The sequence below is a fragment of the Chlorocebus sabaeus genome, chromosome X (genome assembly GCF_047675955.1).
Source record: "Chlorocebus sabaeus isolate Y175 chromosome X, mChlSab1.0.hap1, whole genome shotgun sequence".
Classification (NCBI taxonomy): Eukaryota; Metazoa; Chordata; class Mammalia; order Primates; family Cercopithecidae; genus Chlorocebus; species Chlorocebus sabaeus.
The window spans coordinates 112,776,834-112,802,124 of record NC_132933.1 but is presented as its reverse complement, the minus strand read 5'-3'; the positions used below and the strand labels follow the sequence as shown (position 1 = coordinate 112,802,124).

The following is a 25,291-nucleotide window of genomic DNA, read 5'->3' as shown; positions in this document are numbered from 1 at the left end:
TACAGTGGCATGATCTCGGCTCACTGCAGCCTCTGCCTCCTGGGTTCAAGCCATTCTCCTGCCTCAGCTTCCCAAGTAGCTGGGACTACAGACGTGTGCTACCACACCCAGCTAAGTTTTGTTTTTTTTTTAAGTAGAGACGGGGTTTCACTATATGTTGGCCAGGCTGGTCTCAAACTCCTGACCTCAGGTGATCTGCCCGCCTTGGCCTCCCAAAGTGCTGGGGTTACAGGTGTGAGCCACCATGCCTGGCCATTGTTATTTTATTCTTAGTTTATTTTTTGAGGCAGGGTTTCACTCCATTATCCAGGCTAGAGTGCAGTGATGTGATCATAGCTCACCGCAGCCTCGACTTCCTGGGCTCAAGTGATCCTCCAACCTCAGCCTCCTGAGTAGCTAGGACTAAAAGCTTGAGCCAACACACCTGGCCACATTTTTCTTATTCATCAGTTGATGAACATTTGATTTGTATCTACCTTTTGGCTCTTATGACTAATGCTGCTTTGAACACTCATGCACATGTTTTGGTGTAGACATATGTTTTCATATCTCTTGAGTGTATACCTAGGAGTGGAATTGCTGGGTAATATGGAAAGTCTGTATTTAACATGTTGAATGTACTGCCAAACTGTTTTCCAAAGTGGTTGCTTCATTTTGGATTCCCACCAGCAATATATGAGGTATCCAATTTCTCCATGTTCTCACCAACACTTGTTATTATGTGTCTTTTTTATTTATTAGAGCTGTCCTAATGGGTGTGAAGTGCTGCTTCATTGTGGTTCTGATTTACATTTCCCTAATGGCTAATGTTGTTGAACATATTTTCTTGTGCTTATTGGCCATTTATCTATCTTCTTTGGAAAAATGTTTATTTAAATCTTTTACCCATTTTTTAATTGGTTGACTTAATTTGTCTTATTATTGGGTTGTAAGAGTTATGCACATGTGCACACACATATATATTTACAGATGGGGTCTCTCTGTGTTGCCCAGGCTGGTTGCAAACTTCTGGGCTCAAGCAATTTTCACACCTCAGCCTCCCAAAGTACCGGGATTACAGGCATGAGCCACTGTGGCTGACCTAGAGTTTTTGTTTTTGTTTTTGTTTTGAGATGAAGTCTTACTCTCTCACTCAGGCTGGAGTGCAATGGCGCAATCTCGGCTCACTGCAACCTCTGCCTCCCAGGTTCGAGTGATTCTCCTCCCTCAGCCTCTCTAGTAGCTGGGATTACAGGTGCCAGCCATCATGCCCTGTTAACTTTGTATTTTAAGTAGAGACAGGCTTCACCATGTTAGTCAGGCTGGTCTCGAATGCCCGATCTCAGGGGATCCACCCGCCTCGGCTTCCCAAAGTGCTGGGGTTACAGGCGTGAGCCACCGCACCTGGCCTAGAGTTCTTTATATATCTTGGATACAAGTTCCTCACCGGATACATGATTTACAAATATTTTTCTCCCATTCTGTGGGTTGTCTTTGTTTTTCTTTGTTTTTTAAGAAACGAGGGACTGGGTGTGGTGGCTCATGCTTGTAACTCCAGTGCTTTGGGAGGCCGAGGCGGGTGGATCACCTGAGGTTAGGAGTTTGAGACCAGCCTGGCCAACATGGTGAAACCCTGTCTCTACTAAAAATACAAGAATTAGCCAGGCGTGGTGGCACATGCCTGTAATCCCAGCTACTCAGGAGGCTGAGGCAGGAGAATTGCTTGAACCCAAGAGGTGGAGGTTGCAGTGAGCCAAGATCACGCCAGTGCACTCCAGCCTGGGTGACAGAGAGAGTGCCCCAACTCAAAAAAAAGAAAAGAAAAGAAAAGAAAAAAAAAGAAAAGAAGGAGGGAGGGGGAGGGGAGGGGAGAGGAGGGGACAGGAGAGGAGAGGAGAGGAGAGGAGAGAGATCTCACTGTGTTGCCCAGGTTGGGCTGGGTTCAAGTGATCCTCCCACCTCAGCCTCTTGACTAGCTAGAACTATAGGTACACACCACTGTGTCTGACTGACTTGCTCGATGATTTCATTTAAAGCATAAAAATTGTTAACTTTGAGAAAGTCCAGTTTATTTTTCCTTTGGTTGCTTGAGGTTTGAGTGTTATAATGTCATATCAAAAAAGCTGTTGCCTCATGGAAGATTTACTCCCATTTTTTTTTTCTCAGAGCTTTATAGTTTTAGTTCTTACACTTAGGTCATTGATCCGTTTTGAGTTAATTTTTTTTTTTTTTTTTTTTTTTGATATGGAGTCTTGCTCTGTTGCCCAGGCTGGAGTGCAATGGCACAATCTCGGCTCACTGCAACCTCTGCCTCCTGGGTTCAAGTGATTTTCCTGCCTCAGCCTCCCAAGTAGCTGGGATTACAAGTGCCAAACACTACACCCAGCTAATTTTTGGATTTTCAGTAGAGATGGGGTTTCACCATGTTGGCCAGGTTACTCTCAAATTCCTTTTTTTTTTTTTTTTTTTTTTTGAGACAGAGTCTCATTCTATTGCTCAGGTTAGAGTGCAATGGCACGATCATGGCGCAATCTCGGCCCATTGAAACCTCTGCCTCCCGGGTTCAAGTGATTCTCCTGCCTCAGCCTTCTGAGTGGCTGGAATTACAGGCACGTACCACCATGCCCAGTTAATTTTTGTATTTTTAGTAGAGATGGGATTTCACCTTGTTGGCCAGGCTGGTCTTAAACTCCTGGCCTTGTGATCCACCCGCCTCAGCCTCTCAAAGTACTGGGATTACAGGCGTGAGCCACCACACCTGGCCCATTTTGAGTTAATTTTTGTAGACGGTGTGAGGTAGAGGCCCAACTTTATTCTCTGTATGTGGATCCAGTTCTTCCAACATCATTTGTGGAAAAGACTGTTCTTTCCCCATTAAATAATTTTGGTACCCTTGTCAAAAGTCAGTTGATTTTTGACAGTATTGTCAATAATCAGTACTGTATAATTAGTTGATTATATAGTATGTGTGAAGGTTTATTTGTGAGCTCTCTATTTTATTCTAGTCTATTCAATCCATTGGCTTATATGTCTGTCCTTATACCAGTAAAAGCCATGAAGTTTTGGAATAACTCTTTTGCCGCCATTGTAACTGGAATAGGAAGGCGTCAGGGATTAAGTGAGAGATGGGGAGGGAGAAAGGTGAATGAAAGGAGAGACAGGAACCTACCTATTATTTGCCTACATTTGTTTTTTTGTTTTTCTGTTGTTGAGATGGAGTTTCGCTCTTCTTGGCCAGGCTGGAGTGCGATGGCATGATCTCGGCTCACTGCAACCTCCACCTCCCAGGTTTGAGCAATTTTCCTGCCTCAGCTTCCCGAGTAGCTGGAATCACAGGTGCGTGCCACCATGCCCGGCTAATTCTTGTATTTTTAGTAGAGACGGGGTTTTGCTTTGTTGGCCAGGCTGGTCTCAAACTCCTAACCTCAGGTGATCCTCCCACCTCGGCCTCCCAAAATGTTGGGATTACTGGTGTGAGCCACCACACCCAGCCTATTTGCTTAAATTTGAATACCCTAAAAGTGCCAACCTTGCACAGGCATAAGCAATCATCACCCCAGGGACTAGACCACGAGGACTGCTCGCTTTTGGAGAGCTGAAATCAAGTGGTGGAACAGAACAACTAGACTGACTTCCTAATGTTTGGGACTTGTCCTTCTCAGTCCCACCCTTTTAGTCTGAAGCCTTTAGTTGGGGACATTGCCAGGACTTGTATGGACCTTGCAAATTTAGCAGAGTTGGGGTTGGGGTGGTGGAAGCAGAAATAAGTTTTGGGTCAATCAGCGAGCCTCTCAGTTGCCTCCTAAGTGTGTTCAGGGTCAGGATCCCACTCCCCGGCAATATTAATCTGTAAAAGAAAGCCAGCCAGTTAAGGAATAATTGCAAACTCTTACAATATTCCTTCTAGGACTGCAAACATAGGATGTTTCTGGAGACCAGAACCGCTGTTTACTTGTTATTTTAAGTACCACTCAGGCTACAGTGAAAAAAATGTTCTGGTACCAAAGTTCATATCTTGGCATTTTCTGCCTTTCCTTGTCCCCTCTCTCTCCCTCCCTCCCTCCCTTCTTCCCTTCCCTTCCCCTTCCCCTTCCCCTTCCCCTTCCCCTTCCCTTCCCCTTCCTTCCTTCCTTCCTCTCTCCTCCTCTTTCCCCTGCCTGGCTCCTCCTCCTTCTCCTTCTCTTAACCATTTCCTGCCCTCCACTGCCCACTCACCCAGATGTATCTACTGTCCTGGATTTGGTAGAGATCACTCCTCTTCTTGGTTTTATATCTTGACTAATTAGTCAGAAACCCATTAACAGTATAATGGTATTTTTGCCTACTTTAATATTTTATATAAATGTGTCACATTACATACATTCTTCTGCAATTTACCTTCTATTTTGGTCAATGTCATGTTTGTGACATTTATGTGTCTTGACGGGAGTAGCTGGGGTATGGCATCTTATTGTTTGACTACAAGGCAATTTATCCACTTGTCCTGCTCAAAGGCCACCTCCCCAGAGCAGCCTTCCCTGACCTGACCATTCATCCAAAGTAGACCTTTTACTGTCCTTTTCCTCTTCTTCTTTTTTTTTGAGACCGAGTCTGGCTCTGTCGCCCAGGCTGGAGTACAGCGGCCCGATCTCAGCTCACTGCAAGCTCCGCCTCCCGGGTTTACGCCATTCTCCTGCCTCAGCCTCCGGAGTAGCTGGGACTACAGGCGCCCGCCACCTCTCCCGGCTAGGTTTTTGTATTTTTTAGTAGAGACGGGGTTTCACCGTGTTAGCCAGGATGGTCTCCATCTCCTGACCTCGTGATCTGCCCGTCTTGGCCTCCCAAAGTGCTGGGATTACAGGCTTGAGCCACCGCGCCCGGCCCTCTTCTTCCTTTTAATAGAAACACACACTGAGGGCTGGGTACGGTGTCTCACACCTGTAATCCCAGCACTTGGGGAGCCCGAGGAGGGCTGATTGCTTCAGCCCAGGAGTTCGAGACCAGCCTGGGCAACATGGTAAAATCCCAACTCTACAAAAGAAAAAACCAAAAATTAGCCGGGTGTGGTGGTGTGTGCTTGTTGTTCCAGGAGGCTGAGGTGGGATCACCTGAGCCTGGGAGGTGGAGGTTGCAGTGAGCTGAGATTGCACCACTGCACTCCAGCCTGGGTGACAGAGTGAGAAAAAAGAAAGAAAGAGGAAGGAAGGAAGGGAGGAAGAGAGGAAGGAAGGAAGAAGGGAGGAAGAGAGGAAGGAAGGAAGGAAGAGAGGAAGGGAGGAAGGGAGGGAGGGAGGAGAGAGACACACTGAGGGAAAACACCAGCTTCCAGAAGCACATCTAGCCCCTGCTAACTCTGGCTCTAGCCCTCTTTTATTGGACATGTGGCAGAGAAAAAGTGTGTGCGTTTAGGTGGGACAAGAAGCAGAGGCCAAGATGGGCTTAGACAGGTAACATCCATTGGGAGAGAAAGCAGGAAAAGGTGAGGAGGACCTTCACACTGAGATGCAGGTCTGACTCCTGTGGAAGGAGAGGAGAAGGAAGGAGGGGTGTGTAGGAAGATTCAAAGTCTGCAATGTAGCTCCAAGAAAAGTAGCCAGGCTGATGGTGAGTCCTCAAGCCAAAGATGCACATCCTGCCAGAATGAACCCACCTCACTGCCCCCGTGATGCCCACTGCATGCTGAGGAGGAGCCACAGGAAGTGAGACCTCTTTGTGAGTGCGGTGGTGGCAGAGCAAGGACAGCAGGGCATTCTCACAGCCGGCCCTGCCACTCTAGCCAGTGGCTTCCTTCCTGCTGTCTGACCACAGGTGCTTAACGAGGTTGAGACCTGGCTGATGAATCCACCCTCAGAAATCCTTCCACTTATCTAAATCAAAGTGCTTTCGGAGAGACGATGACTTCAGAGTGAGGAGAAGAGACCCCCCGCCCCAATCCAACCCCAAACAGACCCAAATCCAAACCCTGAACTCTGAACCCAAGTTTTGCAGGGGAGAGGCTGCCAAACCTCTTGGGGCCTGTGTTTTTGACAGAATATTACCTTTAGAAAAGGGAGAAGAGTGACAAGGTAATAAATGTTTTAACCTGTCTTTGTTTCACCCTTCTCTGAGGAAGCAGTAATGAGGTATTGAAAAAAAGTGTGAGATGGAAATTATGATTTTTTTCCCTCAACATTATTTCGAAAAATTCCAAACCTATGTAAAACGTGAAAGAATGGGCAGTCACAGTGGCTCAAGCCTGCAATCCCAGCACTTTAGGATGCTGAGGTGGATGGATTGCTTGAGCTCAGGAGTTTGAGACCAGCCCAGGCAATATGGTGAAACCCCATCTCTACTAAAAATCCAAAAGTTAGCTGGGTGTGGTGGCACATGCCTGCAGTCCCAGCTACTTTGGAGGCTGAGGTGGGAGGATTGCTTGAGCCCAAGAGGTTGAGGCTGCAGTGAGCTGAGATCGTGCCACTGCACTTCAGCCTGGGCAACACAGTGAGACTCTCAAAAAAAAAAAAAAAAAAAAGGGGGCCAGGCACAGTGGCTCACACCTGTAATCCCAGCACTTTGGGAGGCCAAGGTGGGCATATCACCTGAGGTCGGGAGTTCAAGACCAGCCTGACCAACATGGAGAAATCCCGTCTCTACTAAAAATATAAAATTAGCCGGGCATGGTGGTGCACGTGTGTAATCCCAGCTCCTGGGGAGGCTGAGACAGGAGAATCGCTTGAACCCAGGAGGTGGAGGTTGTGGTGAGCTAAGATCATGCCATTGCACTCCAGCTTGGGCAACAAGAGCAAAACTCCGTCTCAAAAAAAAAAAAAAAATGGTGAAAGAACGATTTAATATACCCTTTACCTGGATTCCCCAATTATTAATATTTTTCTATGCTTTATCTGTGTAATAATAAACATATTAGTATTTTTCTGTGCTTTTCTTTTCTGAACCATTTGGAAGTCAATGACAGACCTCCAATAATTCATCCCTGAGCACCCTAGCATACATATATCTCAAGAGTATGAACATTCTCCTACATGACCACAATGCCATTATCATTCCTAAGAAAATGAACATTTATTCAATAATACCCTTTAATTTACAGTCTTTATTTCAATTTCACCGTTGACTCTATAGTGACAGAAACCACATCTGTGGTTGCCTGGGGTCAGGGAGGTGTTGAAAGTAAAGGGCACAAGGGAACTTTCTGGGGTGACAAATGTTAGATGCTTGATTGGGAGTGGTAGTTACATGTATGTAAAATTGCCAAAACTCAGAACTGGATGTCTTTGATTTGATATAAATTGTATCTTAATAAGATTTTTACCAATTTTACCAGTAGTCCCTTAAGTGTCTGATAGGAAATTTTACCCCAATCTAGGATTCTATCAAAGTTCATGCATTTCATTTGTCTTCTCCTCAATCTTCCCTAATCTAGAACATTCCCTCCTGCTTATTTTGTTTTCATGGCATGGATTGAAAAAAAAAGGCGGACGTAGGCGGATCGCTTGAGGTCAGTAGTTTGAGACCAGCCTGGCCAATATGGTGAAACCCCTTCTCTACTAAAAATACAAAAATTAGCCAGGTGTGCTTGCTTGAACCCAGGAGGCAGAGGTTGCAATGAGACGAGATTATGCCACTGCACTCCAGCCTGAGTTAAAAGAGAGAGACTTTGTCTCAGGGGTCGGGGGGAAGCCAAGGCAGTTGTCTTGTCTTCCAGAATGTCTGTTTCCTCATTACTGGATTCAAGTTACTTTTTTTTTTTCTTTTTTTGAGACAGGGTCTCACTCTGTGGCCCAGGCTGGAGTGCAGTAGCTTGATCATGGTTCATTGTAGCCTTGATCTCCCAGGCACAAAAGATTCTCCCAGCTCAGCCTCCCCAGTAGCTGGTACTATGGGCATGTGCCACCATGGCTGGCTAATTTTTATTTTTACTAGAGATGGGGTATCGTCACGTTGCCCAGACTGGCACATTTTCTATAATACTGTAGAGGTAATGCTGGGTCCTTCTTATCACCCCAGGCGCCATATGGAGCCAGTCTGTCACAGTACTGGCTAGGCTCACTCACCTTGTATGTTCTCTGCTATAGACTCGGGTCAATCATTCCTGCAGGAAGCCCCTGGTTCTTGACAGTAGGTTGTGACAGGTATAACTAGAACAGCCACATTCTAGCCATGAAGAGGGAGGATAGGGCAAAGGAAAGCATGTCCTGATCCTAAGGGACACCTTCAGAACTGGAATGAACCACTTCTGCTGTCTACCCGTGGTGAGCTCCATTGCACTCACGTTGACCTTCATGGAAACCCTTCTACGCTGCTGGTGGGTTCCTGGACGCCCAAGTGAGGGCCTATAAAGGTCTGCTCTGTACCTCTGGTGAGCTCTTCTAAACCCATGGTGTTTCTATACGGCCAATACGATCTCATCTATACCTGTGGTGTCTTCTACACCCACAGTGAGCTCCCTTCCCTCCAGGAGGAGTTCTACTGGAATGGGCTCTCTACCTGCAGTGGGATCTCACTTATACCTGTCTTAACATCTTCACCTGTGGAAAGCTCTTCAACCCCCGAGGTGATCTTAGATCATGATTGCTCCAAACCTGTGGAGAGCACTTGAAATACCCATACTGAGTTCCTCTCAACACACAATAAGCACCCCTGCCTTCTGGTGATGCGTCCCTCTCCCCATGGAGTGTGATCTGGTCCACATCTGTGGCCTACTCTATGTTCACGGTGAGCTCTATTACCCATGGAGAGTTCCTAAGCAGGGGTGGGGCATTGCTTTTCATCCAAACCTGTCTCAGCCATGGGGATCTCATCTATACCCCCAGTGAGTTCTACGTCCATGTTTCCAACCACCCTGACAGTTCTTGCACTAACTGTTCTGTCTACTAGCTCCTCCAACTCCAAGAACCACAGCCTTAAATGTCTCCTGCACCAAGCTGCTGCTTCTGCACACCCTAATCTTGTGGCTCTCACCTGTTTTCCTAGCTTAATTAACAGAATGACCTTCATCCAAGATGGAAACCTCAGTTGGCCTTGGGCTCTCCCTTTGCCTCCAACCCCAATACAAAGAGTCAGATGCCCTCAAGTTTTTATTATCTTTTAAATCTGGGTGTGTAGGATCTCTCGTAGCTTTGATGGTAGTTCAGGTTTACCAGTCCTCTTTTGCTTAAATCATTTCTACAGGTCTGTTTTACTGGTCTTGTTATCTGTTTTTCTGGTCTTGTTATCTGTTTTTTTCACTTCAACATTCCCCTCTGCTTTTTGAGGGGACTTCCTATAAAACAAAAATTAAGCAAACTGTTAATAGTGGTTAACATGAGTGGGGGAGGGGAGGGGATAATAGGAAACATGTCTATTTCTGACATGATTGGACTTTTTAAATAAAGAGGTATACATTTTTTGTGGCACATATACACCATGGAATACTATGCAGCCATAAAAAAGGATGAGTTTGTGTCCTTTGTAGGGACATGGATGCGGCTGGAAACCATCATTCTTAGCAAACTATCACAAGAACAGAAAACCAAACACCGCATGTTCTCACTCATAGGTGGGAACTGAACAATGAGACCACTTGGACTCGGGAAGGGGAACATCACACACCGGGGCCTATCATGGGGAGGGGGGAGGGGGGAGGGATTGCATTGGGAGTTATACCTGATGTAAATGACGAGTTGATGGGTGCAGCACACCAACATGGCACAAGTATACATATGTAACAAACCTGCACGTTATGCACATGTACCCTAGAACTTAAAGTATAATAATAATAAAAAATAAAAGAAAATTAAAAAAAAAAAAGGTATACATTTTCTATTATCAGAAAAATTAGTAAATAAGATGGTAGGCTGCCTTTTGTCTTCAGGATACACTTCAAACTTCATTTGTAGCCAACATTCCCCTGAAAAGGACTCTTGCATTCCTCGCATGGAATTTCTTCATTCCCAACAATGCCTCACTTTTCCTGTTGGGCCACAGTGTTTGCTGGCCTGACAAACACAGTGTCCTCACAGCCTTTTTCCTCTCCTTTCGCGGTCCTAGTGTTCCATGCAGGATCAGAAAGCACTGAGGGCATTCGGTGCACAAATGGATTTGACAAAAGTACCCAGATGAATAGGTCTTTGGAAGGGCTGGGGGAATAGGAGTCAGGGACAACTCTGGATCCACAGGGTTCAGGAACAATCTGCTGAGGCTGTCATCCAAGAATTAGAAAGCTGCCACTGCCACAGCCACTACTGTATCTCATCACCCACGAAGCTGAAAACCAGACACTGGAATGCTGGTCAGTCATTCCAACTGGCTGGCATGTCTCTTCAAATTTTCTTATCCACAGCCACTGTAGTAGGAAGGTGCCCCTACCTCATGCTGCCTTCCAAACTGAATATGCACTCAGAAAGCTAGCTGCAAGGGAGTCGAGTAGTTTTCAGCTTTCTAGCCTCTATAGTGAAGGACAGGCACAAAAGCAAGTGAGATGGAAATCAAGGGCCAACTGATAGTGCCCAATGCAGATACTGCTGGGAAAAGTCAAGAACAGAGGAAAGGTTGGCTCTATAGGCCTTGACTCTCAGGCCATGCAACAGAAGGGCTGCAGAAGTGACATAACAAATGCCTAGTTTCAGAAAAAACACTCCTAGAGAGTTGGCCATGACGTGGGACTGAAATAGGTCAAGGCCAAAGGCAATGCAAAAGCCTCCATAAGCATCAAAGGAAGACAGGAAAGAGAAGGTTCTAAGAGACAGGAAATATGTCTAAGAATTGGGCTTTCAGAATAGGACCTCAAATTATATTCTGAGTATAACTCCTCCAAAACCCTCCAGTCCGCTTTGGTTTCTAAAGACTATAAATTGCTCTAAAGTTACCTATAGGGAATACATCACCAGCACCATTTAAGAAGAATCAGGAACAACAATAATGCTTTAGGAATACATAGGACATAAGGTACTTCAATTTTCTCCTTTCCTCAACAGTTTTATTGCCTTTTAAGAAAATTTTTGTAAAATATAAATACAAAGGCAGAGAATTTACTTACAAAGTTAAAACACAGATTTCAAACATAAACACACGATTCAGAAAATTTTAGTTTTATGTACATTTCCGAGCAACCTCAACATATTATGTTAGTTTTCAATATTTTACAGGGTACAGAAAAAAATAGCTCAAAGTCTTCTTTAAATAAGAGCATAAAATGTTTAAACATATAAACAATCCGGTTTGATGCGTGAAAACTAATTTCACAGCTTTAAATTAGGATATAAAAGTTTCATACAATTAGTTGTTGTGTGTGGATATGGTTTGAATTTATATTACACACTACTGGATTACATCCAATAGCATATACCTGGCCCGAGCAGGTACTCTGTAAACAAAACAAAGTTATATCACCAAGTGCCTTCCCCAAATTCGCTCCCTCAAACCAACCACACAGTTCTGACCACTCTACACAGTCATGGCCTCTGTCATCAGAGCTTTGTATGAAATTAAGTCAAAGTGTGGAGCTTCTTTTACTCATTTTTTTTTCTCCTTAAAAAAGAAAAGAAACAAATGTTCCAAGTAAAAACAAACATATCCCAAAGCATGTGTGCATTGAAAAGTAAAGAAACATTATAACAACTTCATAAAAACTGACTTAAAAGTTTAAAAGGAAAAAAACATGTTTCTAAGTCCTTCTGACTGGAGTAATTTCTCTTATATAAAGAAGAGATATTTTCATATGTAATAGTGTCCTTTCTTTACAGAAATAGTCGTATTATGACACATATGCACAAGGATTAACACTATAACACACTGTACACGGTGGGTCTGGCTTGCTCACCAGTAGTTGTCTGAGACCAGATCACTGGGGTGGAGCCACTCTACAGAGGAGCCCAGCAGAGTCTGAATTTCGTTCGTGAATTCCACCAGGTCTAACAGCTCCTTACTTTCAGGGTTGAAGGCTTCCAGGTCTTTGGAGCAAGAGAACAAGAGACTTGCAGAAACCTGCCGATAAAATTCCGCCTCTGCAATGGTGACAATTTCCACGTTTGGAAAATTGCAGCGAAATATGCGGGAGGACATTTTCAATTTCTTAAGGACATCTGAAAGCAGTAGCCAGTTTCGCGGCCTACAAAACAGAAAGGAAAATGCTTTGAGTTTTCAGTAAAATGAAAAATGCTCCCAATATTAACTACCAGCCCGACCGGACCAGCCTCTAGCTATGTCCTTTCATTCTGCTCCCACTCCTCATTTCTCACCATACCTACTCTCTGATCGCCATTCTTTTTTAAGGTGAGGGAGAGTAACTACTTCTAGCAGTAGGAACTCTGGACTCATCTGTCCATCTAGGGAGGACCATCTGAATAAGCCCCATTTCTCCCCTTTCTGGTGGTAAAGTCCTGCTCATTCAGCTGTGACTACAACTCGGGTCAAGCCTATCCAAGTGCCCTGTAATCAACAGTCACTGGGGGAGTAAGTCTGTATCCCCACTTCTTTGATCTCTTCTCTCTTCAGACCCTCACTAACAGCATTATAAACACACAAGGCTGTCTCTCCTTTCCATTCAGGCATGTCCACTCCCATCCTTCCATTGTTTTGAGAGTGACACTTTGGAGAAGGAAAGTATTACATTCCTTGCATACAACCTACCATACTTTGTGATTTCCATCACTGTTTGTAATGGCATACATGTTTATAGCTTTGGGGCTGAAGAGGACGTTACTCATCAAGCAGCTCTGTCAACACACAGCAGAGCAGTCTCTTGATAAGTACACCCAAAGTGACTGGTCACTGGCATATAGGGGCTCAACCACAGGGGGCAGAGGGGATTAACTAAATCTGACGACACACCAATATCCTAAGTGTCATGTACAATGATTGTCCTAACCTTACACAAGGTGTTTTATCAGTGTAGTCCAGTACATCTCAAAACATTCTACAGTGGCCTGTTGCAGGGAGTCCTAAGGAGGACACCTTCTCAAAGTGTCTTAAGGATTGAAGTATTCGAGGTGCTGACCCTTCCATAAAGTTCCAGTCACCCACTTCTCTGGGGAGTGACAAGCCTTGGTGTTAGTGATGAAGGCAGGTTTATACCATGCTGTGCCCCACCCCTCACCACACTGGGTATAAGGAAGCTGATGTGTACCCTTTCTGGAAAATATCTACTGCATTGTGTGAGGTTCATGGACAGTTAAGGAGTTCACTCACCCACCCACCCTCATCTGCTTAAAGGGCATTTCTAACTCCTGTCACCTCAAGAGCAGCTCAGCTAGTTTTCAACCACATGATAGCCATGCTCACCCCTGAGCCACAGATACTTGGATGTTATAACATGGTAAGAGGGGGGTCTCTGAAAATTCAAATTCAAACACATCGCTATAGGCATCGTCATCATCATCCTGGTCTTCTGGTCCTGGGGGGTTGGCTAAAACATCATAGCCACTTTCATCATCTGGTTCTAATGGAGGGCAAATAAGAGAGGAAGGAATCAGTAAACTACACAGCACGATGTCCACAGTTGTCAACAACAACAAGGACTTTAACAAGATTCTTTCCCAAGTGAGTCCTGCTTCCAGTGCCCACCACCGGCTTTCCCTCACCCATACCAGACAGAAATGGACTTGAACTTGTTCACCTCCTACTGAACTAGAGCAAACAATGCAGCTTACCACAAACAGAGCTGCCATAGAAGTCCCAAGTGCCACTGGTGTCATCATCACTGCGACCCTGTAGGTCATTTAAATAATCTGGAGAGAGAGAAAAATAAAAAAACAAGATAAAACCTACTGCTGAGAACAAAATGATGGCAGAGCCACGTGGCATTTTTTCCTATAAATTCATGACAGGCTGGCAGGTCATTTCCTGTCTTCCTCTTTCTCAGCAAAATAAAGTAGCATTACACTTATGTATCTCTTTTGTTTTTTGGACAGAGTCTCGCTCTGTTGCCCAGGCTGGAGTGCAGTGGCACGATGTCGGCTCACTGCAGCCTCCACCTCCTGGGTTTAAGGGATTCTCCTGCCTCAGCCTCCCAAGCTGGGACTAGAGGCGCCCACCACTACCATGCCCAGATAATTTTTGTATTTTTAGTAGAGACAGGGTTTTGCCATGTTGGCCAGGTTGGTCTGGAACTCCTGATCTTGGGTGATCCGCCTGCCTAGGTCTCCCAAAGTGCTGGGATTACAGGCGTGAGCCAACTGTGTCCAGCCTACTTATGTATCTCTTCTTTGATAGCCTAAATAAGCTGCTTCTTTCAACAAGTGAGCGTAATTTAAGGTAAACAAGGGCGGGTCACCAGTGAGTTAGTGGCATTCTCTGGCAGGAAGTGCCTGATAAGGAATTTAAATGCAGGTGCCTGACACTCATGAAAACCTTGTGCTTCTGCTTTAGGGATTTTGTAATGCCCGGGGCTTAAGTAATGGGTTATCTGATGACCTAACACCATCAACCTGTCCAAATAATTTCATGTATGGAAGGTTTGAGTCATTTTTCCCAGACTCAGGATGTAATCCTATGAGCCATACCTAAGTTAAGAATGCATGTGTGGAAAATGAGAATGACTTTAGGAAATCTTTTAAAACATTAGGGTGAATAGATGACTTAGCTTCACTAGAATAAAGTCAAACCACACAAAAGTTCAAACACTCGGCTGCTCTCCTTTACAGTTTTGGCCTTTGTGATTTCTGCCTAGTCAAATTCCAATCATCTATTGTATCGAGTTACCATCTAATTTTTGAGTAAGACCATTTCTTGAACTTTGTCATACCTGTTAAGAACTTTTCCATAAGTTCACTGTGGGTCATTTTCATGATGGTTCTACCTGAGTACGTAGCCAAGGTGGGGTCAGCACCGTAAGAGAGAAGTAGTCGGACAATTTCCAAGTGATCATTCTCAACAGCATCGTGCAGAGGCCTAGGAAGAGAGGTGCAATAGAATTATGCTCACACAAGCCACACTTGCTTATAAAGCAGTTGTCTCCTTTAACAGCAACAGGCAAAGCTGGGTGCATGTGTACCTTGTGTACTGAGCCTCCTAAGAACAGTATTTCATCCAAGAGGTGTGCACAGTCACCGCCACTGCACAGATAGGGAAACTGAGCTACAGTGACTGGCTCAAGGTCAAGCAATGAATCACTGTTATTTTGATGACTAACCCTTTACAGGGCAGATGAAGAGACTATTTCAGGCCTAAATCTCAAACCCAAATCTATCTTTTTTGGTGGGGAGAGGAGGGTGGGGAGGCGGGGGTGGACAGGGTCTCACTCCATTGCCCAGGCTGGAGTGCAGTGGGGTGGATCATGGCTCACTGCAGCCTCGATCTCCTGGGCTCAAGTGATCCTTCTGCCTCAGCCTCCTCAGTAGCTGGGACTACAGGCGCGTGCTACCACGCCTGGTTAATGTTTTTATTTTCTGTAGGGACGGGGTCTTACTACGTTTTCCAGGCCAGTCTTGAACTCCTAGGCTCAAGTGATCCTCCTGCCTTGGCCTCCAAAGTGCTGGGATTACAGGCAAGAGAGCCACTGCCCAGCTGCAAACCCTATCTTTTTTTTTTTTTTTTTTTTTTTGAGATAGAATCTCGCTCTGTCACCCAGGCTGGAGTGCAGTGGCACGATCTCGGCTCACTGCAAGCTCCTCTTCCCGGGTTCACAACATTCTCCTGCCTCAGCCTCCCCAGCAGTTGGGACTACAGGCACCCGCCACCACACCCGGCTCATTTTTTGTATTTTTGTACAGACGGGGTTTCACCATGTTAGCCAGGATGGTCTCGATCTCCTGACCTCGTGATCCACCCGCCTCGGCCTCCCAAAGTGCTGGGATTACAGGCGGGAGCCACCGTACCCGGCCAGCAAACCCTATCTTAATCCAAGGCCTAAGAAGGAAGTCAAGCCCAAAATGAAAACATTTTCAACAAATTTAAGTAGTCATGGACCATGTGAAGGTAACTTACAGGGGAAAAAAGAGATCTCATCATCATGGAAGCCAATACAACAAGCAATTGTCACACTATTAAAAACAAAAAACAAAAAACCCACCTCTGTTTTTAAAAGAAACTAGATGCAAAGAGATTAGCAGAGACTCTCCTGAAAGCCTGATCCCAGGATCTCACACAGATCAGTGATCAGCCTCTGGCCCAGAAGCCAAGGGAACAGTCGGGAGAAGAAACAGGCCTGGTGGGGTGTGTTCTCAGCAGGGTACAGAGGCCTCCTACCTGTGTCCATGGAGCTGGGGGTTGGGGTTGGCGGGGAGAAGATGGGTCTCTGCCCAATCTGAGGGAATGCTATTTGCAAAGTGTGAAAGACCAAATACATTTCCGTTTGGCTATTTCTGTCACCTTCAAGAAACCCCCAGTGCCCAGCCTCGTGGCAGCATCCCACTCACACAACCAGGAAGATGTTCGGGCTGAGTCAGACCTGGGTCTCTGACCAATAAACCAGGGTCAAGGACAGGGTGAGGGCCACGGCTGGGAACGTGGGTGGCAATGGCAGGTCCTGCTGAACCAGCGGAGGGGCAGTTGGCCCTGTGTGTGTGTGTATTCCTGGGACTTTCAGCTCAAATATATTTTAAATACAGTGACTTCATAGATGATGATGAAGAGTCCAGGGTCTTAAAAGGCAACACCCCCAATTATTCTCGCAGGCCTCAACATTTTCAGAAGCTTTGGTTCATAGGAACATTATAGGACTGACCAAAATTGGGAGTTTTACATCTACATTTGCCAGAAAGGTCTGCTGGATTCAATTCTAGAGGACCCAGTGGTCAGTGTGCTTGCAGTCGCACTCTGTCTTTCCTCCTGGAATTTCCCGCATACCCTGAGAACCGCCACTGCACAGATAGGGAAGCTTGGTTTCAGCAGAGCCAGGCTGAGAACAAGACACATCACTGACCTGGTTCCATCCTGGGCACTGCAGTTGACATCAGCGCCATATTCAAGGAGGTGTCGCACAATGTTGAGCCAGCCCCTGGCACAAGCTTCATGCAGGGCGCAGTAACCTGCATTGTCCCGATGATTTACGTCACAAATCTTGTTCTCCAAGCAGTACAGGACCACTTCCTGTGGGGAGGGGAGGGGAGGGAGGAATGCCATCAGATCACTGCACAATGACCTTGTAAAGTGGACCTCTCTGTAGCTTTCAAAGACATACACCTTCAGGCCTGAGAACCCACTACCTCTCGGGCAGGCTGTGGATGTCTTGGCGAGGAGCAAACACATGTGCGAAGCGCCTGATGACAGGGACAGCATCATTTAGAGGTCTGTTGCCCAGCTGCCTGGCCCTGGGCAAGTTATGCTCTGAATTCTCCAAAGCTTCCTTTCCTCCTCCGGAGGAGAGTGACAGAGCCTACCAGGGGCTGCTAAGAAACTAATTAGAGACCCACACAAGCCCTTAGCTCAGTACCTGGCACAGTGAGTACAGAGGGATTTGGCTGCTAATGTTTCAGACGACGCATGAGTAAGTTCAAGGACATCCTCACTCAATCGATTCATCCAATAGGTAGTAGTGGATGGCAACACAAGTTTAGATGAAAGCAAGGCCAATCAAGGCATAATGAACAATTAAATGAGCTGGAGAACATTTCTCAGCTTCACAGAGAGGAGGATGCGCAAGAGTTTAGGCTGGTCCTCATGCCCCTTGGAAAGACCCAGAGTCGGAGCCTGGGCGGCAGTGCTTCTGTTGGTATCATACACATCATCAACAAATGACATCAATGCTTCCAATAACCCCACCCTCTTTTTGCTTCACTCTCCGCCCCACTTGGGGCTCAATCAATATATTTTCATATTTACTTAAGTTAATGACAGGAATCTAATACACCACATACCACAACCTACACATTTCAAGAACAAAATAAGACGATCCTACCCTTCCCCCTTTGCAGAACGTGTTCCGCATCAACAGTCTGCATGAGAATCACTGTTATTAATCTCACTTCTTTGGCGTGTTAATACATTAAAATGAACCGCTCCCAGTAAGCAAAGCAGTAATGTAGTCCATGTTTCATTAAGAAAGTGTTCAAACACATGGAACAGTCTCTGCCGGCAGACAACAGGTTACACTGTTTTCCTAGCAGTCATGGCCAGCAGAGAGCTGTCAGGTTCTGAAGACTAGGGGGAAAGCCAGAACATGTGGGGTAGCCCAACACACATTCCACTTGGCAAGGGGGGAGCTCGATGGGTCATAGCAGGCTCTCCTTTGTGACAACTCTTAAGTAACTCATCCGTAACCTAAAATAGGCAGCATTTGAGCCACCCATAAACGTAAGGTGAGTTCCGAAAATTCTTTTATGCCCTTTCTAGGACACATCAGTCAAAGGTGATCACTCACTTGAACACTAACTAGAATGTTCTAGATGCTCCCCCTGTGAACCTAAGGCTGCACGCTGATAACCCTGGCCACCCATACCCTGTTGCTTCAGGCCGCTGCAGCAGCTCCATTCCAAATCAAGGGGAGGAAGAGAGAAGGCCCACAGAAGCGTCTCTTGCTTCAGGCCCTCACCTGCCAGCAAGCCCACAATCCTCTGAGCTCCCAGGCCACCTGCCCCGAGCACTGGTATCCAGGATACCGCATGAAGCTGCTGCTCTTTTAGGAGGCCCTCACTAGCCAGACTCGAGTGGACGGCTGCAAGCTAATGAGTTGTGTGCCCAGCCAGGGAGAGGCCCTGTCATGTGACTCAGGGATCAGCTCTAAGCGCCACCAACTGCTGTGCACAGATCAATCTACCCGGATCCCGGCAGCTGGCCTGGTGTCCTATCAACCCAGGGTTTATTTGCTCTGACAATTATGGCCTTCACCTGGAAACCTTCATCACTACTAGGGCTGATTTGAGGGAACCTAGAAGTGAAAGATGTCGAGGCTGAAGGGTAAGTAACTGTTACCCTGGAGAATGGCAGGCAAAGCAACAGTAAACCAACAACCAGGTCAGACGTTTTGCCATTGGCCACCATAACACTTCTGATGTTCCCAAATGTGTATGTCATATCCCACAATGACCTGTGAGATCTCAGGAAGGAAAAGTGGTTATGATTCTCATTCAACACTTAAGGAAACTGAGGCCCAGACAGGTTAGGCCCCAAATTCAATGAACACAAAGTATTAGACCTGTAACTCAGGTCTTTTGGCAACGGGTCTGCTGGGAAGTTTCCAAAGGCCCAGTCAAGGGCCCTGGCTAGAAGGCTGCAATCCAGCCATGACCAGCATCCCTTGCACATTTCTGTTGGGGTCAGGCAGACTAATGACGCTCTCCTAGATGGGAGGGTGATGGGATCTTAAATGGGTGGCAACTGCTGTCACCAACAGAGAGAATGAAGAAGCCAGAGAAGTCTGTCTACCCAATACATTACTTGGTTTATTCTCCACGCTGGAAATGGGACTGTTTGAAGGGCAGCCCGCCCATTCCCAAACAAAATCAAACTGTTTTTGTTGGACAATTCTCTGTTAAGCAGCTATAAGCTGAATGCCATTAACTGCAAAATGTACCCATAAAGGCCATAAACCCGACATTGTTAATTAATTAAATGCCTCATTAACTTTTTTAAAAACATGATTTATTCGATTCATAGAAAATTTAACCATCACCACTAAATGCACATGCACGCGGTTCCACATTGGCATTTTAGCCTAAGAACAGACAGGGAAAGGTTCAACTGTAACTGGCCTTTCAGGTGGTCTATTACAGATCTGAAGAGAGAGGATGTTTCTAAACCTCAAGAACCAGCTTAAGAGAAAACAAAGCTTGAGCAGCCTTTTTATTGCATGTGGTATCTTTTTAGCTAAGCAGAAGACAACAATGATAAAGAGGGGTTTTGGGAAACCCCTCCCAAAGCTGTGCCTTCATACCACACCTTATCCTGTTAAGCAAACTATTCTTTTATTTTAAAGGGTTTACACTGCCACATCTGAATGGACTATCATCCTAACATTGTAATTTCTGACTAAACAAATCCCAGAAAGTTGAACTCAAAGTTGAAAGCTTTCATCTAGTAATTAAAACATTCAGCATTAAAACTGATGACCTGAGAAAGTTCTATAATGACATTTACATTTGAAGCGGAAAAGTTGTCCTTCCATAAACATTCTCAAGGCTTCTTGCACCAAAGGCCTGGTAGCCTAAGAAAGCATGGATCAGTGTTCCTTAGTCCAGGCCTCAGACCCACCTGCCATAGGAAAACCACCAAAATGGAAACTGTTCCTTAGAGCACCCACAATGGTCTCTTGAAGCATCTGGGCTCAGAAAGGTGAGACTGGCAGAAATGAAGCCAAGATCAAAGACCAGGCCAGGAGCCCTACCGCCCCCACAGCACCGCCCATGGTCAGCGAGTTTGCCGCCCTGGAGCTCTCCCCTACCTCTGGTGTTTGCTGGAAGCACAAGTCCATTTTCTCAACCATGTGTAGGAATGAGTGGCCCTGCCTGGCACGCTGCATCTACCCTGTCCTCATAGCTGCTGCTGCTCTCAGCTTACGCAAAAACAACTGGCTGCCACTTGGGTTTAATCTGCAAGTAACTGAGCTAATTTCCAAATCCTTCTAAAGAGTTCTCTCAAAGACAATCCAGAGATACCAAAAAGAAACAAGTTGGTACGAACAGATAAAGGCACATACAACCAAAAATACCCAGCTAGTGCTTCAAAGGACCATTCCACAGGTGTGAGCCGGCATCCCAGTTCCCACCCACACAATCACGCCCCAGAGTGGGCTCTGGGTCAAAGGGAGACTGGCAGCTGGGTCACCCCATCAGGAAAGGCTCAAGGCACAGCAGACTGCAGCCTGGTTAAGGTGCGCGAGCCTGGGCTCTGGCTGAATTCCGGGAGCCCACAGCTGAGCATGGGCCGGCATGGATCCTGTCGCCCGAGTGCTTCTCCACACTTCACACTCAGCCTGCTGAACCGCATTTTATTTTTACCACGACTCCTAGAGAGCTGACGCCAGCATAAAAAAAAAAGTCTTTGCCTTGTGGGCTATTACATCACAATCTCAACTGACAAGTGTGTGGTGGGGAGATGCACAGGGGCAGACGTAGGTTTTGAACTGTGAAAAGCGTGATTCCAATGGGAGCCAGTCCTGGAGAGGAGCCGAGTTTGGGGGGATGGGGGGAGACTGGGCTTTGGAGGCAGGCTGCTGGATTATCTGTTCAAATCATGTAACATCTCTGGGACTCAGTTTCCTCATCTGAAAGCGGGAATAATATTAGTTACTACCGCACAAAGATGATGAAAAGGTGAAATGAGTTACTCTGGATCTTAGGGGCTCTGTTAATGTAAGCTATCATTGTCATGGACCATGCTGGGAGGAGGATGGGCACGGGGCCTGGGGAGAAGCAGTGAGTTGAGGGAAAAGTCTCAGTCCCTCCTCCAGAGCCCTCAGCCCTGCCCCACCCCCCCCATCTCTGTGACCTGCACAGCTACTTCCTGCCTACTCCCTCTACACGGCCACCCCTCCACCTGAAACAGTACAAACAGTCCAAGATAGAGCTAATAACTTCTCTCCCCCTTGCTAATCAGAATCCAAAAGGGCTCATTAAAATTCCCCCAGTCGCCAAGCCCTGGGTTGTGTCAGATTTTATATCAGAGATAAGTGAGCGAGACTGGAGGATGCAGAAGCAGCCTACCTGCCTGAACATGAACTGAACATCAGAGAGGCCTTTCTTTCCACACTGCGATTGAACAAGCCACCAAAGAGACAGCAGTGAGAGTGGGGCTAACACAAACATCCTGCTGGAGCACCGGCCCTGCCCCCTAATGCGGAGGGGGCTGAGCTCTATTCTCCGTGTCCCTCCCCTCGACCACCGCAGCCCGCAGGCCCCGCCCCCCAGCCCACAGCCCTGGGGAGCGCCCACAGGGACACACCTCATAGCCAAGCCTGGCTGCCCGCTGCAGAAGGGTCTCGCCAGCGTTCTTATTGACAATAAGTCTCCGTGCTTCCGGCGGCATCGGGCGAGACTGGGTGGTCTCCTGAGGGGAACTTGAGCATGGCAGCTGTGTAGACTGGGAGGCCGGTAGCAGTTGCTGCAAGCGGTCAAAAGGCTTCGGCTCCTGCTTGGCTGGTGACAGATCATAGTCCGAACTGGGCTCCGGCCGCTTTCTGAATCTCCGGACAGTCACCTATCATAAAACCAGGCAGCGCACACGGTTAAGCCCATGTCCTTCTAACAGCCGCTGCTTCCCCTCCTCCCCTCCACGTGACAAACCTTCGTGGAGAGAGGCACTTTACTCCTTATCTTTTTTGGTGGGTGGGGGGTGCCTGTCAAAGGAGGGTTTGGGGGAAGGGGTTTCATTCTTACTAGTCTGAAACTTCACTGCCACCCAGAAGACATGCTCCTCTAGGACAGGGGAGTGACGTGTGGTATGGGGGAGGAGTCCAGGAAAAGGAAAGCTTTGTCCCCACAAGCTGGGAAGCAGGCAGGCAGGCGGGGATGTGCTCGCACAGGCCCTAGAGGGAAGCCGGGGTCAAGAGGTACCTTGCCATCGGCATTCTCCACGTAGTATTCCCCTGTCAGTGGCAATCCCCGCCTGGGCTCCTGAGGGATCAAGTGTTTGGTTTTGCACAGTCTCTTCCCGGATGGCTTCTCGCTGTTGTCGGTGTATTTCTGCAGCAGGGAGGCAGCCTGGCAATCCTCTTCTTCGTCTGCACACAGCACATCTGTCTTCTGGTTTTCTTTAATTTTCTGCTGTTTGGCAGGCGGCCTGGAGGCTGGTGCGCAGCTTGGCTGAGCCTGCTTTTTGCCGCCTGCACTGGTGGATGAAAGACTCTTCATGGGCGGAGAGCCGGAGAACATAGGCAAGCCTAAATACGGAGGGGGTGATGGGGTGGCGGGTGGGTGAGAGACGGGAGAAGAAGCAGGCGTTACACAGTTGTAGCCAGTGCAGGAAGAAAAGCCCATTGTTAACACTGATCACTGGAGCAGCTTCAGTTTTTAAAGATATACCAATTATGTTTTCAAAGCATTAATATTTTAATTATACCACATTCAAACGGCACCTAAGTTAACCCACAAAACGCCAAGTGGCAAGTTGCTTCAAAGGGCCTGGAAGAGAGGACAGAAGCCGGCTCTTCCTGCTCTCCTGCCCCCTACCCACTGGGTTTGGGTGCTCAGGACCCAGAGACTAGAGACAGCCTGAGGCTGGAATGAGGGTGCTTAAACTTCCTTCCTGTGCAGCCACAGGCAAGGACATCAAGAGAGAACTCCCTGCCTGCCACATCCTCCTTGAAGTCAATTGCTATGGCCTTCTAAGGTCCCCTCAAAAGCCCATTCCTACAGAGAGTGGATGACCCCCCCTCCAGGAGCAGGGTGAACACTCAAGGGGTGGCCCCTGCGTACCTTGTTCATTGTCACTGGGTTTGAGAGCCTCTTCCGACCAGCTTCTGTTGCCTTTGGCCTCTGCCCTTTTCCTGCCAGGTTTCTCTTCAGTGATGTTAGTCCCCTGAGGAATGGCCTCAGGCTGAGTGGCCTGGGTCACTTCCTTCCTGCTTTGCCGGCCAGGTTTGCCGTCTGCTGCTGACACCTGCTGCTCCCACCGTTCTCTAAGGTGCAGCAAGTGGCGTTGTTTTTTAGGATGGAGCCCTGTTAATTCAATGCACACCTTCAGGTTGGTCAGCTCACTATAATGTGGGTCTTCTAAGTGGTTAGAGGAACTGTTTGTCATTTCCCTCTCAGGCCAGTCATCTAATGGAGAAATAACTACAAATTAATCAAAAAGCCCCCTGGGGGGGAACAAACTGTCTTACGCATCACTAATGGGGTGGGGGAGGGGGTGTGTGGTCACTGGTCTCTGCTTTTGGGAGGGGGCCTGATAGTCTTTGGCCATCTGGGTTCTGGCTTTGGGGGAGGGGAGGTGTGGGTGGCTCCCCCCCGGGGGTCTCCAGGGTGGGAATCTCACGAGGCAGTGTGGGAATGGAGAGGTCCGCTCCACTGCTGCGCCCCACGGCTTCCCCTCACCGATTCTGTCTACAGGGGCAGCGCGCCGCACATCCACATCTCCTGTCCATCCACTGTGGCCGCATGCACAGGCCCACCCCCCAGCAGGCGGGCGAAGCGGACAGGGCTCACCTTTAGAGACTCGTCGGCGTTTGGCTTTCAGCAGAGGGTCCTCTGGCACCTCCTCCACAGTGGTCTCAGTGTGGCTGCTGTCACCTGAGACTTTGCGTTTCCTGTCCACCCGGAGGGTGGGGCTGTGTGGCATGTCCGAAGCCACCTGGTCTGTGGGAGGCTCGCTCACGGGCTGCCTCTCCACAAAGTACTTCTCCGCAGAAATATCTTTGTCCTCTGGGGCTTCAAAAGGATCGTGGTGCTTGTTTCCAACACTATACTCACCTGGGGGAGGGGAGACAAGAGGGCATTAATGAAGCCCGAAGGTCGCCATGAGAAGGCAGGATTTGGGGAGCACGTGGGACCACCGTGCCCAAGGTAATCGGCTATTGACAGCTGCTTCTTTGGAGACTGGTGTCCTCACACATAGCACAAAACCCTCAGAAACAGAATTTTCCAGAGGAAGGGTACATTGAAGACAAGTAAAGCAGAGTGAGATGCATGTCACACTCGTGACTTTCTCCTTCTCCCTTCTTATGGCTGGGGGCAAGAGGGAACCAAGAAAGATGGGGCGTCAACGCTACGTTTTTTAAAGCACTATAGTCCTTTTAGCAGAAGATGCAACCAAGCTGGGGCTGACCTAAAAATCTTCATGGGAACATCTACTGAGGTCATTATTTTGAAACAAATGGCAGGCTGATGGGATAAAAACGACCAAATATCCCCAAAATGTCATCTATCGAAGGGATAACACCAATATTCACCTAGGCCAACCGGGGAGATGAAGAGGGACAGGAGACAAGAGTGTTGAAAGAAGGCCTAGGTCCTTGATGGGCAGCAGTGATCCTCACTCCTGGGGGGCTCTGGGCCTACAGTCCAGGCCAGAGGGAGGCAGCAAATCCCGGCAGACCTAGGCTGCTGGGAAGAGGGGCCTGGCAAAGCCAAAGGCAAGGTTTCCTAACACATACACGAGTTCAGAGAAAACTTCAAAGAACTCGATTTGCTGGATGCACAGATGTGAAACCAATGGGTTGGGTTGTTCTCATTTCCTGTCCAACACAGGGGAACCCCCTTGGGGATGCTGGCCATCCCAGCTGACACTCCTCTTCACACCCTCTGTCACAAGCAAGCATCTACAGACATCCCCTCATTGTTGGTGTGTCTTTCCCATGCCAGGCCAGCGCCTGCAAAAGCGCTCATTCCAGGACCCCTATGCTTGGCCTATCATGGGCCGTGGGGCTTTTCCTTGAATCACCTCAGCCCAACATCACTTCCTACTTTTGCTCTAGCCCACGAAATAGCTCATTAACTGCTTTGCTGGTCACAAGTTTTCTAATACACAATGAATATAAACGATAACT

General features: G+C 47.3%; 1 protein-coding gene across 10 annotated transcripts in view; it reads right to left on the bottom strand.

Annotated features, from left to right (window-relative positions):
* Positions 1 to 10,882: 10,882 nt before the first annotated feature.
* BCOR (BCL6 corepressor) overlaps positions 10,883 to 25,291 on the bottom strand; it is a 126,667-nt gene continuing 112,258 nt past the window's right edge. For 6 of the 10 annotated variants that reach the window (XM_007991407.3, XM_007991410.3, XM_007991408.3 and 3 more), the window contains 9 exons: positions 23,952 to 24,215; positions 23,223 to 23,567; positions 22,362 to 22,687; positions 21,751 to 22,005; positions 16,796 to 16,962; positions 14,678 to 14,823; positions 13,584 to 13,661; positions 13,216 to 13,372; positions 10,883 to 12,043 (listed from right to left, as the gene is read on the bottom strand). In XM_007991407.3, coding sequence (XP_007989598.2) covers positions 11,752 to 12,043; positions 13,216 to 13,372; positions 13,584 to 13,661; positions 14,678 to 14,823; positions 16,796 to 16,962; positions 21,751 to 22,005; positions 22,362 to 22,687; positions 23,223 to 23,567; positions 23,952 to 24,215 — 2,030 coding nt within the window. In that variant the 3' untranslated portion in view covers positions 10,883 to 11,751. The remainder of the gene's footprint in view (positions 12,044 to 13,215; positions 13,373 to 13,583; positions 13,662 to 14,677; positions 14,824 to 16,795; positions 16,963 to 21,750; positions 22,006 to 22,361; positions 22,688 to 23,222; positions 23,568 to 23,951; positions 24,216 to 25,291) is intronic. The other 4 variants (XM_007991417.3, XM_007991419.3, XM_007991416.3 and 1 more) reach the window with 1 other exon arrangement.